Source organism: Callithrix jacchus, chromosome 4 (assembly GCF_049354715.1).
Source record: "Callithrix jacchus isolate 240 chromosome 4, calJac240_pri, whole genome shotgun sequence".
Lineage (NCBI taxonomy): Eukaryota > Metazoa > Chordata > Mammalia > Primates > Cebidae > Callithrix > Callithrix jacchus.
The window spans coordinates 130,929,514-130,948,410 of NC_133505.1; the positions used below are offsets into that span (position 1 = coordinate 130,929,514).

Consider the following 18,897-nt stretch of genomic DNA (forward strand, 5'->3'; position numbering starts at 1 on the left):
ACTTAAGTGATTATAAGGGAGAAAGCATGACTGATTATAATGTTTTATCATGTCCTTTGTGCAGTGACATTTTTTCCCCATATGATTTAAAATGGAGAGCTAAATAAACACTACTTACTAAAAGTCAAAGTAGCAGGATACTAAGATTTCATTAATGGCTGATGAGCTAATGAAAACACTGTATTACACATATCAAATTCTCCTGAAATTTTTTTAATGGCAAGCATTCTTTCTGATATAGTATTTAAAAATGTCAATGCTGAAGCTTTTTAGTTTTGTAACTAAAATTATATTTTACACTTATTAAATGCTATACGTATTTATCTGTATTCATGTGGTATATATGGCATTACAATATTATACATTGAAAATATAAAATTTGGAATCTTCATTTATACTTAGTTACATTTATGTGTATGTATAAATGTAAATTATACTTTTAGTTAAAAAATCAAGCTGAAAAATTTATGTTTTCGTCACCAAAATTAATCTTATGGAAGCATATGTAAAGACAATGGGTTACGCGCAAATAAATAGCATATAAAGAATAAGAACGCAGAATCTAACCTGTGACTCTGTCACTTAGAAGCTCTTTGGTTATCTTCAAGTAATATGACTTATTACAATTAAATTTACTTAAATATAAAATAGGCTTATTAGTAGTAGCAAACTCCATGGCTTATATAAGAATGGAATGATCAGCTGTTTAAAAGTACACAATACTTGACTTTTCACTACATGCTGTCATTTTATTATAATGATTATGTTACATAATCATCTCTTCCTGTTAAAACAATATAGGACTAGGGCTGGGCATGGTGGCTCATGCCTGTAATTGGGAGCCCAAGGTGGATGGAGGTCAGCAGTTAGAGACTAGCCTGGCCAACATGGTGAAACCCCATCTCTACTAAAAATACAAAAATTATCTGGGCACAGTGGCACGCACCTGTAGTCCCAGGTACTTGGGAGACTGAGGCAGGAGAATTGCTTGAACCCAGGAGGTAGAGGTTGCAGTGAGCCGAGATTGTGTCATTGCACTTCAGCGTGGGCAACAGAGCAAGACTTCATATCTCAAAAAATAAAAAGGAAAAAAACACTCAATAGAGATAAACGTATATATAACTATGTTCTTAGAAAGAAACAATATCTAATCTTTCCCACTAATCTTATAATTTGAGTATGCAAAAGTTTTAGTTTTATTTAAATCAAACTCAACTGATTCCAAGTTAATTATATGTTATTTCTCTCTTGCTTCTCTACAGTATGCTGTCTGGCTAGTCCTCTGGGTTACGTGGAATGTGTTTGTTATCTGCTTCTATTTGGAGGCTGGGGACCTCTCAAAGGTAATTTACCTCTAATTTGCCTGAGTCGTCAGTAGTGTGTTGACAATCTCTTCCTAAGGCAGAGTCACATCCTGTTCTGCTTGCTTAGATGCACCTCAGTGAAAGTAAATTGGAAGGTGTCCGGATTTATATTTCTGTGTTTTTATCATCAAAAATATGTTTGGTGAGTCACAAATATGTACTTTTTCTTAAGCAAAACTAACATGAAATGTTGCTTATTATAGTGACCAAGCAGCGCACTCTAAAACATTAACCAATGGGAGATTTCTGAAGCAAAATTTGAAAATTTTTCAGAGAAAACCATCTTAAAGATTTCTGAAATCACTTAGTTGGTGTATTACCCTGCTAAACATTTTCCTTATTGATTTTAAATAGCAGTGCAATAATTTAAACAGTTGTTTTGGTTGAATGAAATTGTTATTAGAAGACTATGATATAGAAGTGAAAAAAGGAAACACTTTATTCTAAAATGGGCTAGGAAAACTAAATACTTGCTTCGTTCATTTACTTTTTTTGCTCTATATATGTTTTATTGCTACTATATTTTCCACATGGATGCCCTTACCACTGAAATAGCACAGGTTTTAGATCTTGAAAACCATCATTCTATCAGAATACAATTAACAGCAAATAAGTCAAATGAGGTGATCCATTTAAGGTAGTGGCAAACTCTGACTCTTGGGAGAGTTTCAAACTTGAATGTACTTCTGCATATTTAAAACTTTGAAACATAAAAATGGTAAAATCTTCTTTTACTTACCCTGTATTAGAGCAGAACGCCCCTGCAAATACATTGATATTTTCAAAACCCAGATATTTCAAAACCCATGCCTTAAAAGACCAAAAGAGCTAAAATAAAAATATTTAAAAGAAAATTCCTCAGGAATTATCTTTGCCTTGCCAAGCTATGTATTTGGGGAGGAGAGCGAAGAAGAGAATGGTAATACACATTTATGATCTTACTTGCAGGAGTTTCACAAGGCACTCAGCACGTGATATTTACTTAATATTTAACTGTGATATGTGGCTTTATATCAAGTGAAAATCATCTAGGTTTATTTTTATTCAATGACAAAAGATGAAGGATAAAATAAGAGGAGGACGTTATGATGTGAGAGAGAACCAAAGCATCTTGCATGTGTAATTTTATGATCAGAATGTGGACAAGTCCTCACTGTGGCTGGCAGAATCTCCCTAGAGGATGCCATTTCTGCTTTTTTTACAGGGCATCATTCCCCACACTCTGGTTAGCAGGCAGTCTTTTCAGGAAGGTGCTGTGACCAATGAAAATAAATTGTTTCGTGGCTCTAGGAGGGACCCAGACAGGATTGCTGCTTAAAACTTGCATTCGCCTCAGTGTAAGAAAAGCAGACATGCTTTCCCAAGGATTTGAATTCCAATTTATACATCTCTGCTGCTCTATAATCCACTTTCTTCAAAGAAATTCCACAGCAGAATAACTTTTAATGATATTTTCAATTTTAAATAATCACCTTAAAAATTGTAAGGCAGCTGTTCAGACATACTGGCTGAATAAAATGATCCAGCAGGTCAGAGAATTTGTTTAATATTAAGAAAAGAGAGAAAGAGATTTGAGCAAAGCTGGCTGCACAAATGTTCTGTAATTGTGCTCACTGCTCCACATGATGACTGCAGGCACAGAATAAAGCTGGTGATTTCATGACCTTGGACATAGGCATTGAAACTTCAGTGAGGGCACTAAGAATTCTTCCAATATACACGGGTAGATAATGACTATCCCTTGGCAATGAAACAGTTAATAATATTTTATTTTCTTCTCATCTTATAAACCAAGGCTAGGCTCTGCAGAGCATGTGAAAATTTAATAATTTCCTTTTTAACAAAGAATCTAAAGGAAACCCATAAATGGCAAAGTTACATAGTTATCTGTACTGGGTTTTTCCTCTCTTTCCTGTTCAAAGGGTTTGAAAAGTTGTATTTATACCATTTAATTCTTTAGTTGTTGCAACTGCCTCACATTCTTCAAGTGGTACAGTGCCAGAGAAAGTAATGGTAACAGAAAAGTGTACAGATAGATAGAAACTTAAAAATGGTACACATGAAACTTCTGATAATACTAAAAAAAATGTAGATCATTGTTTTTCTCAATCCACACACACAAATATAGTTTGAGTGTATCTACCCTATTAATGGATCAGTTAGTTTAAGGCAGAGGAAGAAATTTGTGAAATAGAATCAGGGTTGAAATTCTGTGGGCTTTATATATGTGAAAGAAGTGTATTTATTTCCATGAGATGTTTTGGAAATAGGTGATGGTTTCATCACAGATATTGGTAAGAGGTAATAAAAAGTGGTAAAACATTAAGGTAAATTTTTGTTGCCTGATTAGAGTTTAGAACATTGTGCTGTCTTCTCCACTTTTTCTAATGAACTATCTGCCATCTGCTTATGAGTGAAACCGAAATTATAGCAATCGACCAACTCAGTGTGTACATTCATATTGAAATGACTTAATTTCAGTAGTATGCTACACAGGACTAAGCTATTAGGGGTATAGTTAATATAGTTACGCATAGGGGTATAGTTAGTATGTTTTCTTCATTGAAAATTCTATGAAAATCTAACATTAGTATTAAAATTTCAATTAACATTTTAATTACAGTGTCCATAAAATCTAAGGAAAAATAAAAATAGCCAGAGAAACTTTTAAGTGTTATATCATAGTTAAATTAACAAAATACTGAAAATATAATATAAAATGATGCATAATATGATAGCAGCAAATAAACATACACATTTCATATAATTATTTCTGCTTATGCAACGTATTAGATATTAGTGTTGAAACTCAATATCCTAAAGTATCCAACAGTGTGTAACTTCCTGAGTTGGTATTTTCATAGGTGTCCTGCTAAGGAAGCTGAGATAAAATTAGTCTGTAACCTGAAGTGTCTGCTAACTTCGTTTGAAATTGCCTTCGAGCATTAAATTTGACTTGGACTGTTGAATTAATAGTTTTGACAATTCTTCATATGGTCTTATTATTCTGTTGTATTATTCTTGGCAATCGTGGTTCTCTTGATCATTTATCAAATAGAGAGAAATAAGAACTAATCTCGGCCATCAAATGAGTTGAGTAATTTTCAACACAGGAGAGATATGCTATTTGTTCTGAAGTAATTTTTAAGTTGAAAGTATATAGCAGTAAGAAGGAAAACACATATAATATGGTTATTAATCTATTCATTTCATCACCTGGGAAAACAAAATTTATTAAATTATTTATTGAATAGTAATACAAAGTAAAAAAACAAACTGGTCTTCTGATTGTAACAACCTATATTTTATTACATGTGATAAAATTATAAATTACTCAGGGTGAAATTATAACTTATGCTTTTCTTCATATTACTATTTTCAGATCTGTTTCTACTTTCATAATGTATGGGTCACCATTAGTGAATGATGTGCCTATCTTTAGAAATAAAACAATTAACTTATAGAGCATGAAGGATAAACTAAGGGATTATGAAACACTTAAAACCACCCTATTTGTCTTTATTTAACCCTTTGAGACTAGGGATGCAGGTCCATCTCTCTCAGATTTAACTATATTAACAGAAATTTATACCTAATGTATGTTTTGGAATGAACACATTTGGAAGAAACTCCTGTTATATTTTAATAATTTTGACAGTTTCTTCAGAAATCTGGATATAGCTTGTCAATTTAAAAATTTGTTATATAAAAAAGTCATGTAACAATGTGGCTTATTTAGGCTTTAGGGAATAAAATTGCACTCTTGTGAACATAAGGGACAGGAAGGAGATAAAACCTGTCATATACTGTAAGCTATAGGGAACAAATCCTTAAAACTAGATGCAAGTGCAATGGAATAATGTGCTGTTCCAACAATCTCGGTTTTATTTCTTCTGTAACAAAATGAATAATTCATGTAGAAAGGTATCAGATGTTGGATTCTTTAGCTCAATAAAATCAATGCTTTTATCAAAATTTGCTTTTCTGACCTCATATATAAAAAGATGGTGTGTAGAGAAATATGTTGTAATCTTTTTTTATTTAAAATAACTCTTCTTCTTTACTTTTCTTCATGAGATTAAAAATATCTGAGCAATTACTATTAAGTAAAGAATACCTATAATAATTGATTTGAAACAAAATTTAACAAATATGATGACAATATATTGGGTTTAAATTTTGATTTTCTTATGGTAAAAATTTATAGATCTGAGAAAATTTCAATTAGCTATTACTAAGCTAATCAGAAAATTTTTTATTTCCTATCAAAGCAGATTTTGCCTTATAATGCAGGATGAGATATTCAACCTGTTATTAATAATTAAATATAATATAACTTTTCCAAATCTAAAAATGAACCAACCAGTTGGAATTTGGCTAATCACAATCTCCCTTCTCTTGTTTTCCTTAATAATTCATTGAATTAAACTGATTATTTCCGAATTTCTTAAAATCATTTTTCTTTGTTTTGTTTTCTACTTCCTTTTAATACCCCTAAAGTGAGGAAAAGAGTCCATGAACCTTTCTTATTCTCTGTCTTCATTCTTTTACTTGAAAATGCCATTTACTGGCATAAGCTGTCATCTTTACACATATGTCTACCTGATTTATATCTTCAGTCTTGACCCAGTTGCTAAGTTAACGTGTCACATCTCCAACTTCCTGCTGGTGTCATGTCAATTCTATTGCCACCTTAAATTCAAAATGTCCAAAGGGATTTATCATCATCCCCAAAGAATCCAGCTTCTTTAATGCACTTTCTACTAAGAGAAGATAAAAGGGAAAAAAAAAATTTTGAAAAAATGAAATGGAGGAATTATTTTTTAAGATACAGTCTGACTCTGTTGCCCAGGCTGGAGTGCAGTGCCTCAATCTCAGCCCACGGTAGCCTCAGCCTCCTGGGTGCAAGCGATTATCTTGCCTCAGCCTCCTGAGTAGTTGTGGGCGCTACCACACCAGCCTAATTTTTGTATTTTTAGTAGAGATTGGGTTTCACCATGTTGGCCAGGCTGGTCTTGAACTCCTGAGTACAAGTGATCAGCCCACCTTGGCCTCCCAAAGGGCTGGGATTACAGGTGTGAGCCACCACTCTCTCCCAAAATTATGTGGACTACCAAAATTCTTATAAATTGACCATGAGATAAAGCAAGAAATACATATTTGCATAATGTATCTAATGTATCTAGTACTTGTGTGTGTATGTATATTGCAAACTTTAGATACCAACAAGTCGAAAACAACTTTAACATCTGTTAAGTAATGACTACTCTAAAAAGGTGACTTTGTAAACATGCTTTACTCTGGGTGCACCTGTTGATTCTGGTTTTGCCGGAGGCTAAGAATTCAGGCTTTAAACCCTGTTGAATGCTATTTTTTGGCAAATGTGTGAATCAGCATAGCTTTGAGGGAGATAGCCTCAAGCACAAAGGCAAATTTTCTGTTAAGGCATTTGTGGAATTCTGTACAAGGCTACAAATATAAATGGAAAAACTCTGTACATGTATAATGAAAATTTTTTGGCAGTCATGCCAAATGAGTTTGAAGACAGGGGAGGACTCTATAGAATAAACTGGACTTTTGGGTGAAAAGACTTGAAGAACAAGCCAGGGGCAAACCAAATGCAGAATAAAGATTACCAGAACTAAATCCAGGCTCAACTCAGCACAATTCTGTTTTTTTTTTTTTTTGAAACGGAGTTTCACTCTTGTTACCCAGGCTGGAGTGCAATGGCGCGATCTCCGCTCATCACAACCTCCACCTCCTGGGTTCAGGCAATTCTCCTCCCAAAGTGCTGGGATTACAGGCTTGAGCCACCGTGCCGGGCCAACTCAGGACAATTCTTAATTGAAATAAGCTGATAACCCATCCTTTTATCTTTCTAGTTGAAAGAAAAGAGAAACATCTTAGGATAAAGATAGCATTATATGACATTTACAATTTATTTATGTCGGTGACATCAGGCAATGGAAAATTATTACAGATGTTAAAAGCAATAATGTAATGATTGAAAGAGAAGAAGAAGACACACAATTGAAATAGGCCAACAAATGATTCAGATGTTTTACTTATCTGATAAAGATTTTTAAAAATATATGCACATGATATATTAAAAAAATATAGTGGGAGAAACCAGAGATAAAACATTGAAAGAGAAAGAATTTACCCCCAGAGAGTTGGAATTTATATAAAGAATCAAATGGAAACTCTAAGACTTAAAAATATAATATCTAGAAATAAGAACTCATTAAGTAGGTTTATTAGTAGATTTCAAAGGATAGAAGATTAGTGAACTTGAGAAATAATTAACATTTTCCCAAACTAAAGCACAGTGAAAGGTTAAAAACACCAAAAAAGAGAGAGAGAGAGAGAAAAGAATATCAAAAACATATGGGTTCAACAAAAGATTCAATATACACATTATTACCAGGAGAAAAAAAAAACAGAATTGGATAGAAGCCATATCCGAAGTGCAGATAACAGAGAATTTTCCAAAATTAATTAGTAACATCAACTCACAGATTTAAGAATACTTTCATATTTCAAGCATAATCAAGAAAACCACATTTAGATATTGATGAGTAGAAATGTTGAAAACCTAAATCAAAGAGAAAATTATAAAAGACACCAAAGATAAAAGACCCACAGACCCAAAGGAACAGTAAAATAATTGACAGTGGACCTTTCAACAGGAAGGCAGTTGAATGACATATTTAAAGTGCTTTAAAATACCAGCCTAGAATTCTATATCCTGCAAAAATATTCTTTAACAATTAAGGTGAAATAAAAGCATTTTCAGCAACAACACCTAAGATGAATAATTACTTGCAAACTTGAGATAAAGAAAATACTAAAGGTAGTTCTTCAGGCAAAATGAGAAAAAACATCCCAGAGAGAAAAAAAATGGAATTTTAGGAAGGAAAGAAGATAACAGAATAACATAAGTTGTATTGTTAAGCACAAAATGATAGCAATAAAATATTTGGGGATTTAAATGTTTGTAAAGTAAAATGCATGACAACAGTAACACAAAAGGTAGAAAGGAGCTAAACTGTTCTAAGTTTCGAGCATTATTGTGGAAATGTTGATGGTGATGTTTATGTTAGATTATAATAGCTCAGGACTAGTAATTTCTAGAGTAACTACTCAAAGAAAGCATAACTCCTAAAAACTAAATATAGGTGAAAAATTAAATAATGAAAATAATTGATTAGCCTAAGCAATGCTAAGAAAGAAGAAATGCTAACAACAGAGAAGGTCAATAAGAAAAAAAATATCAAGATGAGTGCTAGAATCTTAAATATGTCAATAAATATGTTAAATGTAAATATATTAAATATTCCAATTAAAAGGCTAAGACCATTGGTCCAGATAAAGACATAAACCCAAATGTAAGTTGTCTATAAGAGATATGCCCTAAATAGGATTTAAATTATAAGTTAAGAAAAAGTAAAAATCTGTTCCTATAAATACAAATGTAATTTCTGTAGATTTGTGATGTAGTAATTTTAATATAAAATTAGGTAATGTTTAGGGCAAGAAACATTACTAAAGATAAAGGGGAAAATGTCATAATGCTAAAGAGACAAATTCACATGAAGGTATTGCAAATCAATATTAACTGAATAAAATAATACAGCTTCAAAATATATAAAGTAAAAATTAATAGAATTAAAAGGAGAAATAGCCATATCCATAATCACAGTGGGAAACTTTACACTTCTCTCTGTATATATCAATCACATGAAAATTCAATAAGGATATAGAATATCTATATAGAACAGTTAAGAATATCTTGAGTTAATTGACATATATAAGACACTCCATCAAACAAAAAGGTCTTCAAAGGCCTATAGAATATTCAATCATACAATGATTCAAAATGTAGAATAATCAAAATATAGAATGATTTGCAATTATACAGCAAGTATTGTCAGACAACTAAAGAATTAAGCTAGAAAATCTGCAATTGGACTGGGCACAGTGGCTCACACCTGTAATCCCAGCACTTTGGAAGGCTGAGGCAGTGTATTGTCTGAGCTTAGGAGTTAAAACCAGGATAAACTACCCTGGGCAAGATGGTGAAACTCCATCTCTACTAAAATGCAAAATTTAGATGGACTTGGTGGCACACACCTGTAATCCCACCTACTAGGGAGGCTGAGGTGGGAAAGTCACTTGAGCCCGGGAGGTGGAGGTTGGAGTGAGCCAAGATCTTGCCATTGCACTCCAGTCTGATCGACAGAGCAAGACTCTGTCAAAAAGAAAGAAAAAAAAGAGAAAGAGAGAAAGAAAAGAAAAGAAATAATCAGTAACTATGTGGAAATTAAGCAATATGCTTCTAAACCTATGGACCCAATGGGTTGGAATGGAGTTTAGAAAGTATTTTGAACTCAATAAAAATTAATTTATTGCTAAAAAAAACTTGGCAATATGAAATTACATAAATGAATAGAATAAAACATACAACCTTAAAAGAAGATATTAAAAGAGAATAAACATTCAAAACTCAATACTCTAAACTTCCATAGCCAGAAGCTAGTGAAAGAACAGCAAATGAAACTCCTTTAAAGTGAAAGATTTTAATAACAAGGACAATAGAACTCAATACATATACAAATGGAGAAAAAAAGCAATAAAGTCAAATTGTTTTTTTTACTGTTTATAAAATTCAGGAGATCCCTATCAATAGTGATTCAAGGAAAAAATGAGTAAAATCACATTTTGCTAATATCACAAATAACTATCGATAATTAGAAAGTACATTATAAACAAGTTTAAGCCAATATATTTCACAATTGGGGTTAAATAGACAAATTGGAGACCACAATTTGAAATAAATTAAAAATCTGAATACCTTTTTAGCCATTAAATAAATTGAATCATTAATTAAAAACTTTTGACAGAAAAAAATAAAACAACCTCGTGTTCATGTAACTTTACTAAAAAATTCTTAAAAATGTTTAGGAATGTTGTAATGCCAGTATATCCAAATTCGAAGAATAAAACAGAAATGCTACCATCTTATTTTTTGAGGCCATCTTTTGCCTTACTTAGTTGTGACATTGTCAAATGACAGATTACTGAATTGAAATGTAATAATAGGCCAGGCATGGTGGCTCATGCCTGTAATCCCAAAACTTTGGGAGGCTCAGGAAGGTGGATCACCTGAGCTCAGGAATTATAGACCAGCCTTGGCAACATGGCAAAACCCCATCTCTACCAAAAATACAAAAAATTAATCAGGGATGGGGGTTCACACCTGTAGTTCCAGCTACTCAGGAGACTGAGGTGAGAGGATTGCTTAAACCCAGGAGGTAGAGGTTGAAGTGAGCCTAGATCATGTCACAGCACTCTAGCTCGGGTGACAGAGTGAAACCCTGTCTCAAAATAAATAAATAAATAAAATAAGAATAACTCCCCATAAATTTATAAATAATTATGATATTATTTCCGACACTGCATTGTAACATGTATTTACATTTCTACCTCTCCTACTAAACTTAAATTTGCTCAAAGGTAATACATCATCATCATTATTCAGGAGAATGTACCTGAGCTACCACACAGTAGTGAGGAATCATAGAATCAGTTAAGACCATTTTAGATGTTTATAAATAAGCCCATTTGATACATCATAAAACAAATGCAACAAGTTGTTCTTATCAATATATTCTAATTATACGTTTCCTTAACCATCCCTTCTTCAATGTTGGAATCATGTTTTATTCATCCCCAGGATCAAGGAAAATGTCAGGCATTTGAACAATGCTCACTGGAATGAAATCAAAAGGTAATAGAATGGATTTCAGTAACTGTTTAGCTCTATAAATACAGCTGGTGGGGACTTTTTCTTCTACTCCACTATTGTGTGGATAATGCGGTCTGCATCTCTCAGATCTCTATTCCAGTACTCTGTTTCAGCAAGCACAGATGTTGCTATTTCAGCAAGCACAGACTTATTCCAGCACTCTATTCCAGCAAGCATAAGGAAAGCAATCCCAGCATTAGGCCACCTCAAGTCAATGCTCTTGAAAACTAATCAGTCTATGAATCATCTTGACATCTTTTTAATTATAGATTCTGATTCCCTTAGAGTAAGGCCTGAGTTATTTCATCCCTAACTGCTATGTGATGACATTCCTGTTTGGCTATCAAACATACTCTGAGTTATAAGGATTTAATTACTGAGAACTTCTACATAGGGTACAAGGTGAGTTCTTGATTTCTGGCCATCTTTTGAAGCAGGGATCCTAGGGTACATCTTGATAATTGTGCATAAACAAATTCATCACCTGATGTATCACTTCCTGCTGATACCACTCAAGATATCAAGTGAAGTAACCAAGCAGATTACCTAGAGCCCTAAGGAGAACTTATGCTTAAATCCTTCCTTTAATTCCCAAGTTATATTACGCTGCTTTTGTGTGGTAAACTTCTTTTAGAAACATCCCTAAGTCTTTCTCCAAGGTAGAACTGAATCCAAAACATTTCCAGACATGCCTCTAATTTTTCTTTTATTTTTATTATAACTGAATTTTCAGAAGCTAAGGAGTTCAATTTTCAGGGTATTCTTTGGTTGAAAACTACAACGGTGCTTACATATTTCCATACAAATGTTGGCTTCCCTTACTCTTGTGGTCAAACAATGTAAACCATTTCATAGTTCTGCTGTTTCCTCTCATGACTGAGTTGCATTCTTTCCCTGCACACAATCTAGATGGCATGTACAGTTTGTATGACTAGTGAGTTAACTGCGTTAATTTATGCTACCTTACTTTGACATCTTTCCCTATTCCTAAAACCTCTTTCACATTCCCCAGTAGATGTCAAGAACCCCATTTTCTCTTTTGTGGGCCTTAAAAATATCTCATGGGTGTTGAAAGAGGGGCCTTCCAAACAGAAGAGTTCCCCTGAGCATCAGCAAAGGTTTGGAACATGAGCAAGCATTACTTCTGCTGGGTAATTCACAGGTACCATGCATGTAATATGTTAGCACAAGGTCCTCCCAGAGAGCAAAGAGAACAGGCAACTAGAGTTGTTTGAAACTCAGCCGTCTGCATAAGATGATCTGTTACTCATTCAAAGGCATACCTTACCCAATTACTGCAACTTCCTACTCTGTCCTCTGAAAATGGACTTTTATGGTTTTATCTGTTCTCTTTTCAATCTGTTATCAAAAACTAAACCATGTGCAGTTTCCCTTACCCAATATTTCTTTCTCAGCAACCTTTTATTCGCTCATAAATCAAAAGCTTTGGTTTCAAAGCTCTTATTTCTCTATGGACTTTGAGAGGCTCTTTTGAAAAATAAAATAAATAAAAATCAAGCAACAACCATTTCTTTCCTTTTGCATTCCTATGAAAACAATGCTAATTCCTTTTGAAGCAATGAGGATATCACTAACTCAGAAGAAAAAGTTTGCAAAACATACGTATAAAAATTAAAATCACAGATAATAACATTCCAAGATAGTATACTGCTGGAAATAAAAAGAGAGAAAATATGGACATGGTCTAAGCAAATACCATCCTTGTTTATCTCTAAAGCCTACTCTATGAAAATTATTCTTGGATAGTAATTTTTATTCTATGCCCAAATTTTAAAAGCTATGCTTGTATAGGTTTATTATTTATTGAGCCATGTAAAATTACAAAAATACATTTGCATTAAGAGTTCCATGGCTTGAAATTCAGAAATATTTGAATTTTTAAAAATAGAAACAACTGTGATTTTCCAATAACCTTGAAATAATTTGTCCATGTTAGAATTATTTTCTATGAAGTGGCCCCTTAGATCAAGCTTCTCCAATCTACAGCCCCGGAGAGCTTTGAGTGGGGCCCCAACACGCATTTGTAAACTTCCTTAAACATTGTGAGATTTTTTTGTGTGTGATTTATGTTTTTACTTCATCAGCTATAGTTAGTGTTAGTATATTTTATGTAATCCCCAAGACAATTATTTTTCTTCCAGTGTGGCCCAGGGAAGCCAAAAGATTGGGCATCCATGCTGTAGATCCTGAAATAGTTTCAAAATTTGCCTGAGAAGTATGTTCAATTCCTCATAGTCCATGACAGCCTCAAGTGTGCTTTTGGTCTTTGATAAGTTCTGTGATGACTGTGTCAAAATCACCCCCTTTACTGTAAACCATCACCCAGACATGACCCTTGGGACTCATTCGGAAACTAAATTAAGATTGGCAGTTGGCAAATTTGTGTTAAAGGGCAGATTGTCAATTTGTTTTTTGCCTGTGTATTCACTCAGGGACAATTGATGCTTTGATAAAATGGGGGAAAATTATATAAAAATACAACTCAAAGGATATTAAATAGCAAAATAAATTATCTTTGTCTGTTTCTAGCATCCAGGGCTATTTGGCAAAGAAAAAGCAAATAAGTGACATTTTTCATGCTTTTCATATGGTGACAAACCTATTTTATTCTGTTTTGTACTTAAAATTTACATTGAAAATGCAAGTGAACTTTTGGTTTATTAGTTTAGTGTACTGTAGGTAACCAGGGAGCGATGTTCAGTAAATACCATGCTATTGGATACAAAACAGTACAAAGAAAATGAGGCTACTTAATTCTCTTTCTTGATTGAGATTTGCATGAAGGTTTTGAAATATTTAAGTTTCAACATAGCACTTAGAATGTTACTTCTCTTCCTCCTCTTTTTAGGTTATATTTTTATTTTTAATAAAGCAAAATGTGTAAACAGCCTGATGCAATCAGGAAAGCATCTAAGAAGGGTAAAAAGAGGACGATGACTCACTAATAAACTGTCATTTATATAATATAATTAGTTTTTCCTTCATTAGCACATGCAACCTGCTAGAGGAATGAGTCTAATGGTAATTGTAGGACTCCAGGGTTTTCAGACTCAGAGGTAATATAATATATAAAACTGAAGTAATTAGGAGCTACGTCAAAAAATGTCATCTTTGTTATGTGTGAAAACTAGGCATTTTGTAGCAAAATAGCAATATTGATACCACAGGGACACTGTTTCTTTTCCACTCTGACAGAAAAATCTCTAGTGATAGGTCCTCACATCTTTTATTTGAGTTGTAAGTCAGAGTGAGTTTGGTGCTTTCAATTAGTCCTAAGAAGGAAACCAATAGTACGCAAGGTGGCACACTTTGCAATTGCCTCTGAAGAGATCTGTGGCTATACAGGCACTCTCAAAGGCCGTGACTCTCCTGAAGGTACACCCAGTCCACTCAATTCACCAGAAAGTCTATGGAATGAATGGACTCAAGATTTTGCACTCTGATTTTATGAGTACAATTAATCCCTTAAGAAGTTTTTACACCCAGACCCTCACTACTTACTTTCTAAGGCAATTTATACAGTGTCTTAACTGTGGCATCATAGTGTGCTGTATAATGAGTTCAATTCTTCTTATCTGTTTCTTGTTTTTTTCCTCAATGGGAAAAAAAAACACAAAGATAGTTGAGTTTAATATTGCCAAATAATTAGTACTGCTGGATATTATTTTCTCTTTAAGTTATAACTCAGTAAATATAAAGCTAGAAGCATAGTTTTGAAAACAAAGTTAACAGAATATTATCTAACAGCAGTAATAGATATGAAATGTTCAGTGCAAGAAGACATAAAGTATTAATTGCATATGAGATAATGAGACAAGTGTGTTTCACTGCAAACTTCTAACTGTAGAAAGATGAACATTCTTACTCTGTGACTAATTACATTGTTTATTAATTCTATTGTTTTTTTAAGAGTGTAAGTTGTAGCTGTGTTACAATTTTCTTTTATAAAGATGAAAAAAACACATCATTAATGTGATTTATGAGGGTTATAATATTTTCCAGGTTTACGTCACAGCCCAGGTTGTAAATGTTTTATTTTCTGAATTATTCCATTCTCTTGAGTATTGCATAAGATCAAAGTCTCTCTACCAGGGCACACATAACATGATCCCAGTTGGAAAACATCAAACAGTCAAGCTAACATGCAAATAAACACAAACCCTAGTATTTTCTCGGACAATCATGGAAATCCTAAACATAAAGACATGAAGATGAGAAAGGAAGGAAGTAAAACAATTGCATATTTAGAAATAAGAAGACACTGGATTGGTTTTGATGATAAGTTTATTGGTACTACAAAAAACTCTCATGACAAAATAACATACATGATTGTACAAAGTATGATTGATGAAAGAAATGTGGTTTCAGTTTTATATTATTACAGAATATTTTATAGTCTAAATCTTTATTTGACCATATTTTTGGCCAGATTTCAAGTTACATTCTCCCAGGGTGTGTTAAAAGTAAAAATATAACATGAAAAGACAATATTTTGAGTGGGATGTGCAGGCTGTCTGTGTGTGACATCTATCACCCCTCAGATCTTCAGGGTCTGTTCCATCTGTGTTTATTTTTCCTGAAGCTGTCCACTCACTTGAGCAGGATGCCCTTCCCAGAGAGAGGAAAGCCAGCCTTTGAAATTCACTACAATTGCTCTTCTCAGGATTTTTATGTTTGTCTTAATTGATAAACTGCCTTAAGAGAAAGGATACTCAAGTTTACCTCACACTGACATGTTCTCTTTAGGAAGCATACATTTTGAAATATATTAAATACTATTTTACCCTGAATAAAAACAAATTACCCTATGTAGTGACTTTACATTCAATTTTCCTGTATATTCCGAGCTTCTTCTTAGTTTATTTATCAAAATTAGATACATCTAAATCACTGGCAAATATTTTTTTCATTATGATCCTAATTCTTGTTATGAAAAACACTTCTATACCTTTCTAATATGCTTTACTGAAAAGAGAATATAGATGCTTGTTAAAATTTTTTTAAACATTCCAGGCTGGTCCTCATGTTTGATTGAACTTAAGCAATGTAAAATAACGACTAATTTTCCTTAGCTTTCTAAAAACGTATGGAGTTTGGATGTTGTTCTAAGTGTAAGGAAACGTTGAAAAGGATAAGAATGATATGATTCAAATTATATTTATAAATATAACTTTGACTGTTGTGATAATAACTCTGGCAGAAGCAAGAGTTGCAAGAGGCAAATCAGTTTGGGTATTTTTGCATTAGTGTAAGTTAGAGATGTTTTTGGCTTTGAGAAAGCAGCAATGGAGGCAGTGAAAAGTATGTCTCCTAATGTCATGTAAGATTACATGTACTTACATTCTTGATATCATATGAAGTTAGTGCTACAAAATTTGCTAATGTACTGGATGCAGGGTATAGGGAAGGAGTAGTGATCAGGTTTGGCTTCTAGGTTTGTAGTCTGAGGCATCAGATTTGGTGTTTACATTTATTGACATGAGAAAGACAGAAAACAGGTTTGGGAATGAAAGTAGTAAGTGTGCAAATCTGTGGCTCTATTTTGTCAACATCAAGTCTTGGTTGCCCATGAGACATCTCAAGCAGTGTTGTCAAGTAGTGTATAGGATATGTCAGTCTTTAATTCAGATGCTTCTTGAATAGTAGACATGAGTTTTGGTCACTAGTATGTAAATGTTGATTAAAGGCACATGAAAGAATGAGATTTCTTAGGGAAGACACTTAGGGAAAGAAAGAGAGCTGAGAATTATGCTCCAGGGCTCTACAGCTTCTCATGTCTGAAGAAGAGGATCAAGAAAAGGAGGCTAAGGAGGAGTGCCCTGTGACGTAAAAAGGAAGCCAGGGCACTAGCTTTCTAGAGTTTGGGTTAAAACATTGACATGGAAGGATGATAAATTGTGCTAAGGATAAAGATTAAAAAGTAAATATTAAATATGACAAAGAGAAAGTTATTGCCAACTTTGCTAAAAGTGGTTTTGGTGGAAAAATAGTGAAGACAGTTTTATTAAATGAGATGAGGTGAGAAAATGCAGACAGATAATAAAGCCTGCTTTTTCATGAGGTCTTGCAGTAAGATGCTGAGAAATAGGGCTGCAGGGAAAAAGACACAAGGGAGTCCAGGGATGTTTGTTCATTTGTTTTTATTGGTTTTGTTGAGTACGGTTAGTGGAAGATATTTTTATGCTGATGGAAGCAATCTAGTGAGAAGGAGAAACTGATGAGGTGGGAGAAAAATTCTAGCTTATAGAGGATGGAAACCAGTACAAAAGTACTGGGTTTGACCTTAGGTAAGAAGCGGGACAGTGATTCTATTGCAAGGAGAAAATGCAGAGCTGATGTGTGTAGATGCAGGCAGACTGGTAGATTTGGTGGTAAGACAATTAGGAAACTCCCTTATAATTGCTTCAGTGTGCTTCAGTAAGATGAATCAAAAGTCATCAATTTGAGTGAAAAGGTGTAAACAGCATTTTGAAAAAGAAAAAAAAGGAAAAAGTGTATATGAATGGAATGACCCACAGAATGTATTTGGCATTGATTTTCTAATAATGATGACCCCGATGTGTTGCACCATCAACATGGTTGCCAGGTGTTACCTGTGACCTATGAAACTCATGTAAGCTAGTTAGGTTGAGGAGCAATGATGTTAGCCAGCATAGCCATTTGCTTGTAACTCTTACTGCATTAGCATCCTGCTCTTTCGAACCAATTAAGCAAATTAGATTCAGAGAACTGACTAGCAAGAAAGCTTATTTAGTATTGATTTTCTGTATTGGTTTCTTACACATAATGCTATAACTTTTCTTTGTTTTTAAATGTTATCAGTAATTAAAATACAAATGCACCTTTAAAGTGCCTAGTCCTACACATAATTAGAAATTAGGACAAAGTGTTATGTGCAAAGATGTTAACACATGATTTCTATTGGGAAAATATAAGAACCTAACCAAGAGTAAGAGAATATTTATAATATATCCTTAAATAGTTTATTTTCCACTCCTTTTAAGATCAGAAAATCAGTTCTAAAATGATAATAATGTATTAATAGTTCTGTAGGAAATCATTTAACACAATGGCATGTAAGGCACAGGCCGAAATAGCTTCTGCTGGTTCCTCAGCTCATTCCCTGCCCGCTATACCTTGTAAATTCCTCTATGGCATTCTACTTTTTGCTATTTCTTAAAATGTCTAAGCAGACCCTTCTCTCATTTTATTTTTTTTCACATTATTCTATCTTCCCAGAGCCTTGTTTCTCACACCTTCTCGTGGCCTTAGACATGAGACATGAGAAAACAAGACAACTCCTTATCTTCATGTAGGTCTCTGTTCTAGGGTCACCTCCTCAAGAAGGTCTTAGATTATTCTGCCTAAAACACATCCTCCAGCTCTCACTCCTGTTCCCTGTCTACACTTTTAACCACAGTACTTATCGTAGTCTGGCATTGCTTTTTTACACTTGTTTAGCTGTGGAATGTCTGTCTCTCCTGTGAAAACAGATGTTTTCCTTCCATATATGTATCAAGAACAATGCCAGTAGGTACTCACTATATATATGTTACATAACCTAATTAATGAATTGATAATGAATTGAAGTAATAGCATTTTAATACAATCTGTAAAGATACAGTTATACTCTGAGATATCCTTTTGCTCACCCAGAAAGATCTCACATCTATACGTATCAGTAAATGTCTAAAAGGAAGAAGT

General features: G+C 33.5%; 1 protein-coding gene across 15 annotated transcripts in view; it reads left to right on the forward strand.

Annotated features, from left to right (window-relative positions):
* The window catches only part of NKAIN2 (sodium/potassium transporting ATPase interacting 2), a 1,060,472-nt gene that overhangs the window by 560,440 nt on the left and 481,135 nt on the right, over positions 1-18,897 (forward strand). For all 15 annotated transcript variants that reach the window (XR_013534525.1, XR_004742410.3, XR_004742419.3 and 12 more), the window contains one exon: positions 1,263-1,343. Coding sequence is in view for 7 of the 15 variants with exons in the window: in XM_035297728.3 (XP_035153619.2) it covers positions 1,263-1,343 (81 nt within the window). In the remaining 8 variants the exon portion in view is untranslated. The remainder of the gene's footprint in view (positions 1-1,262; positions 1,344-18,897) is intronic.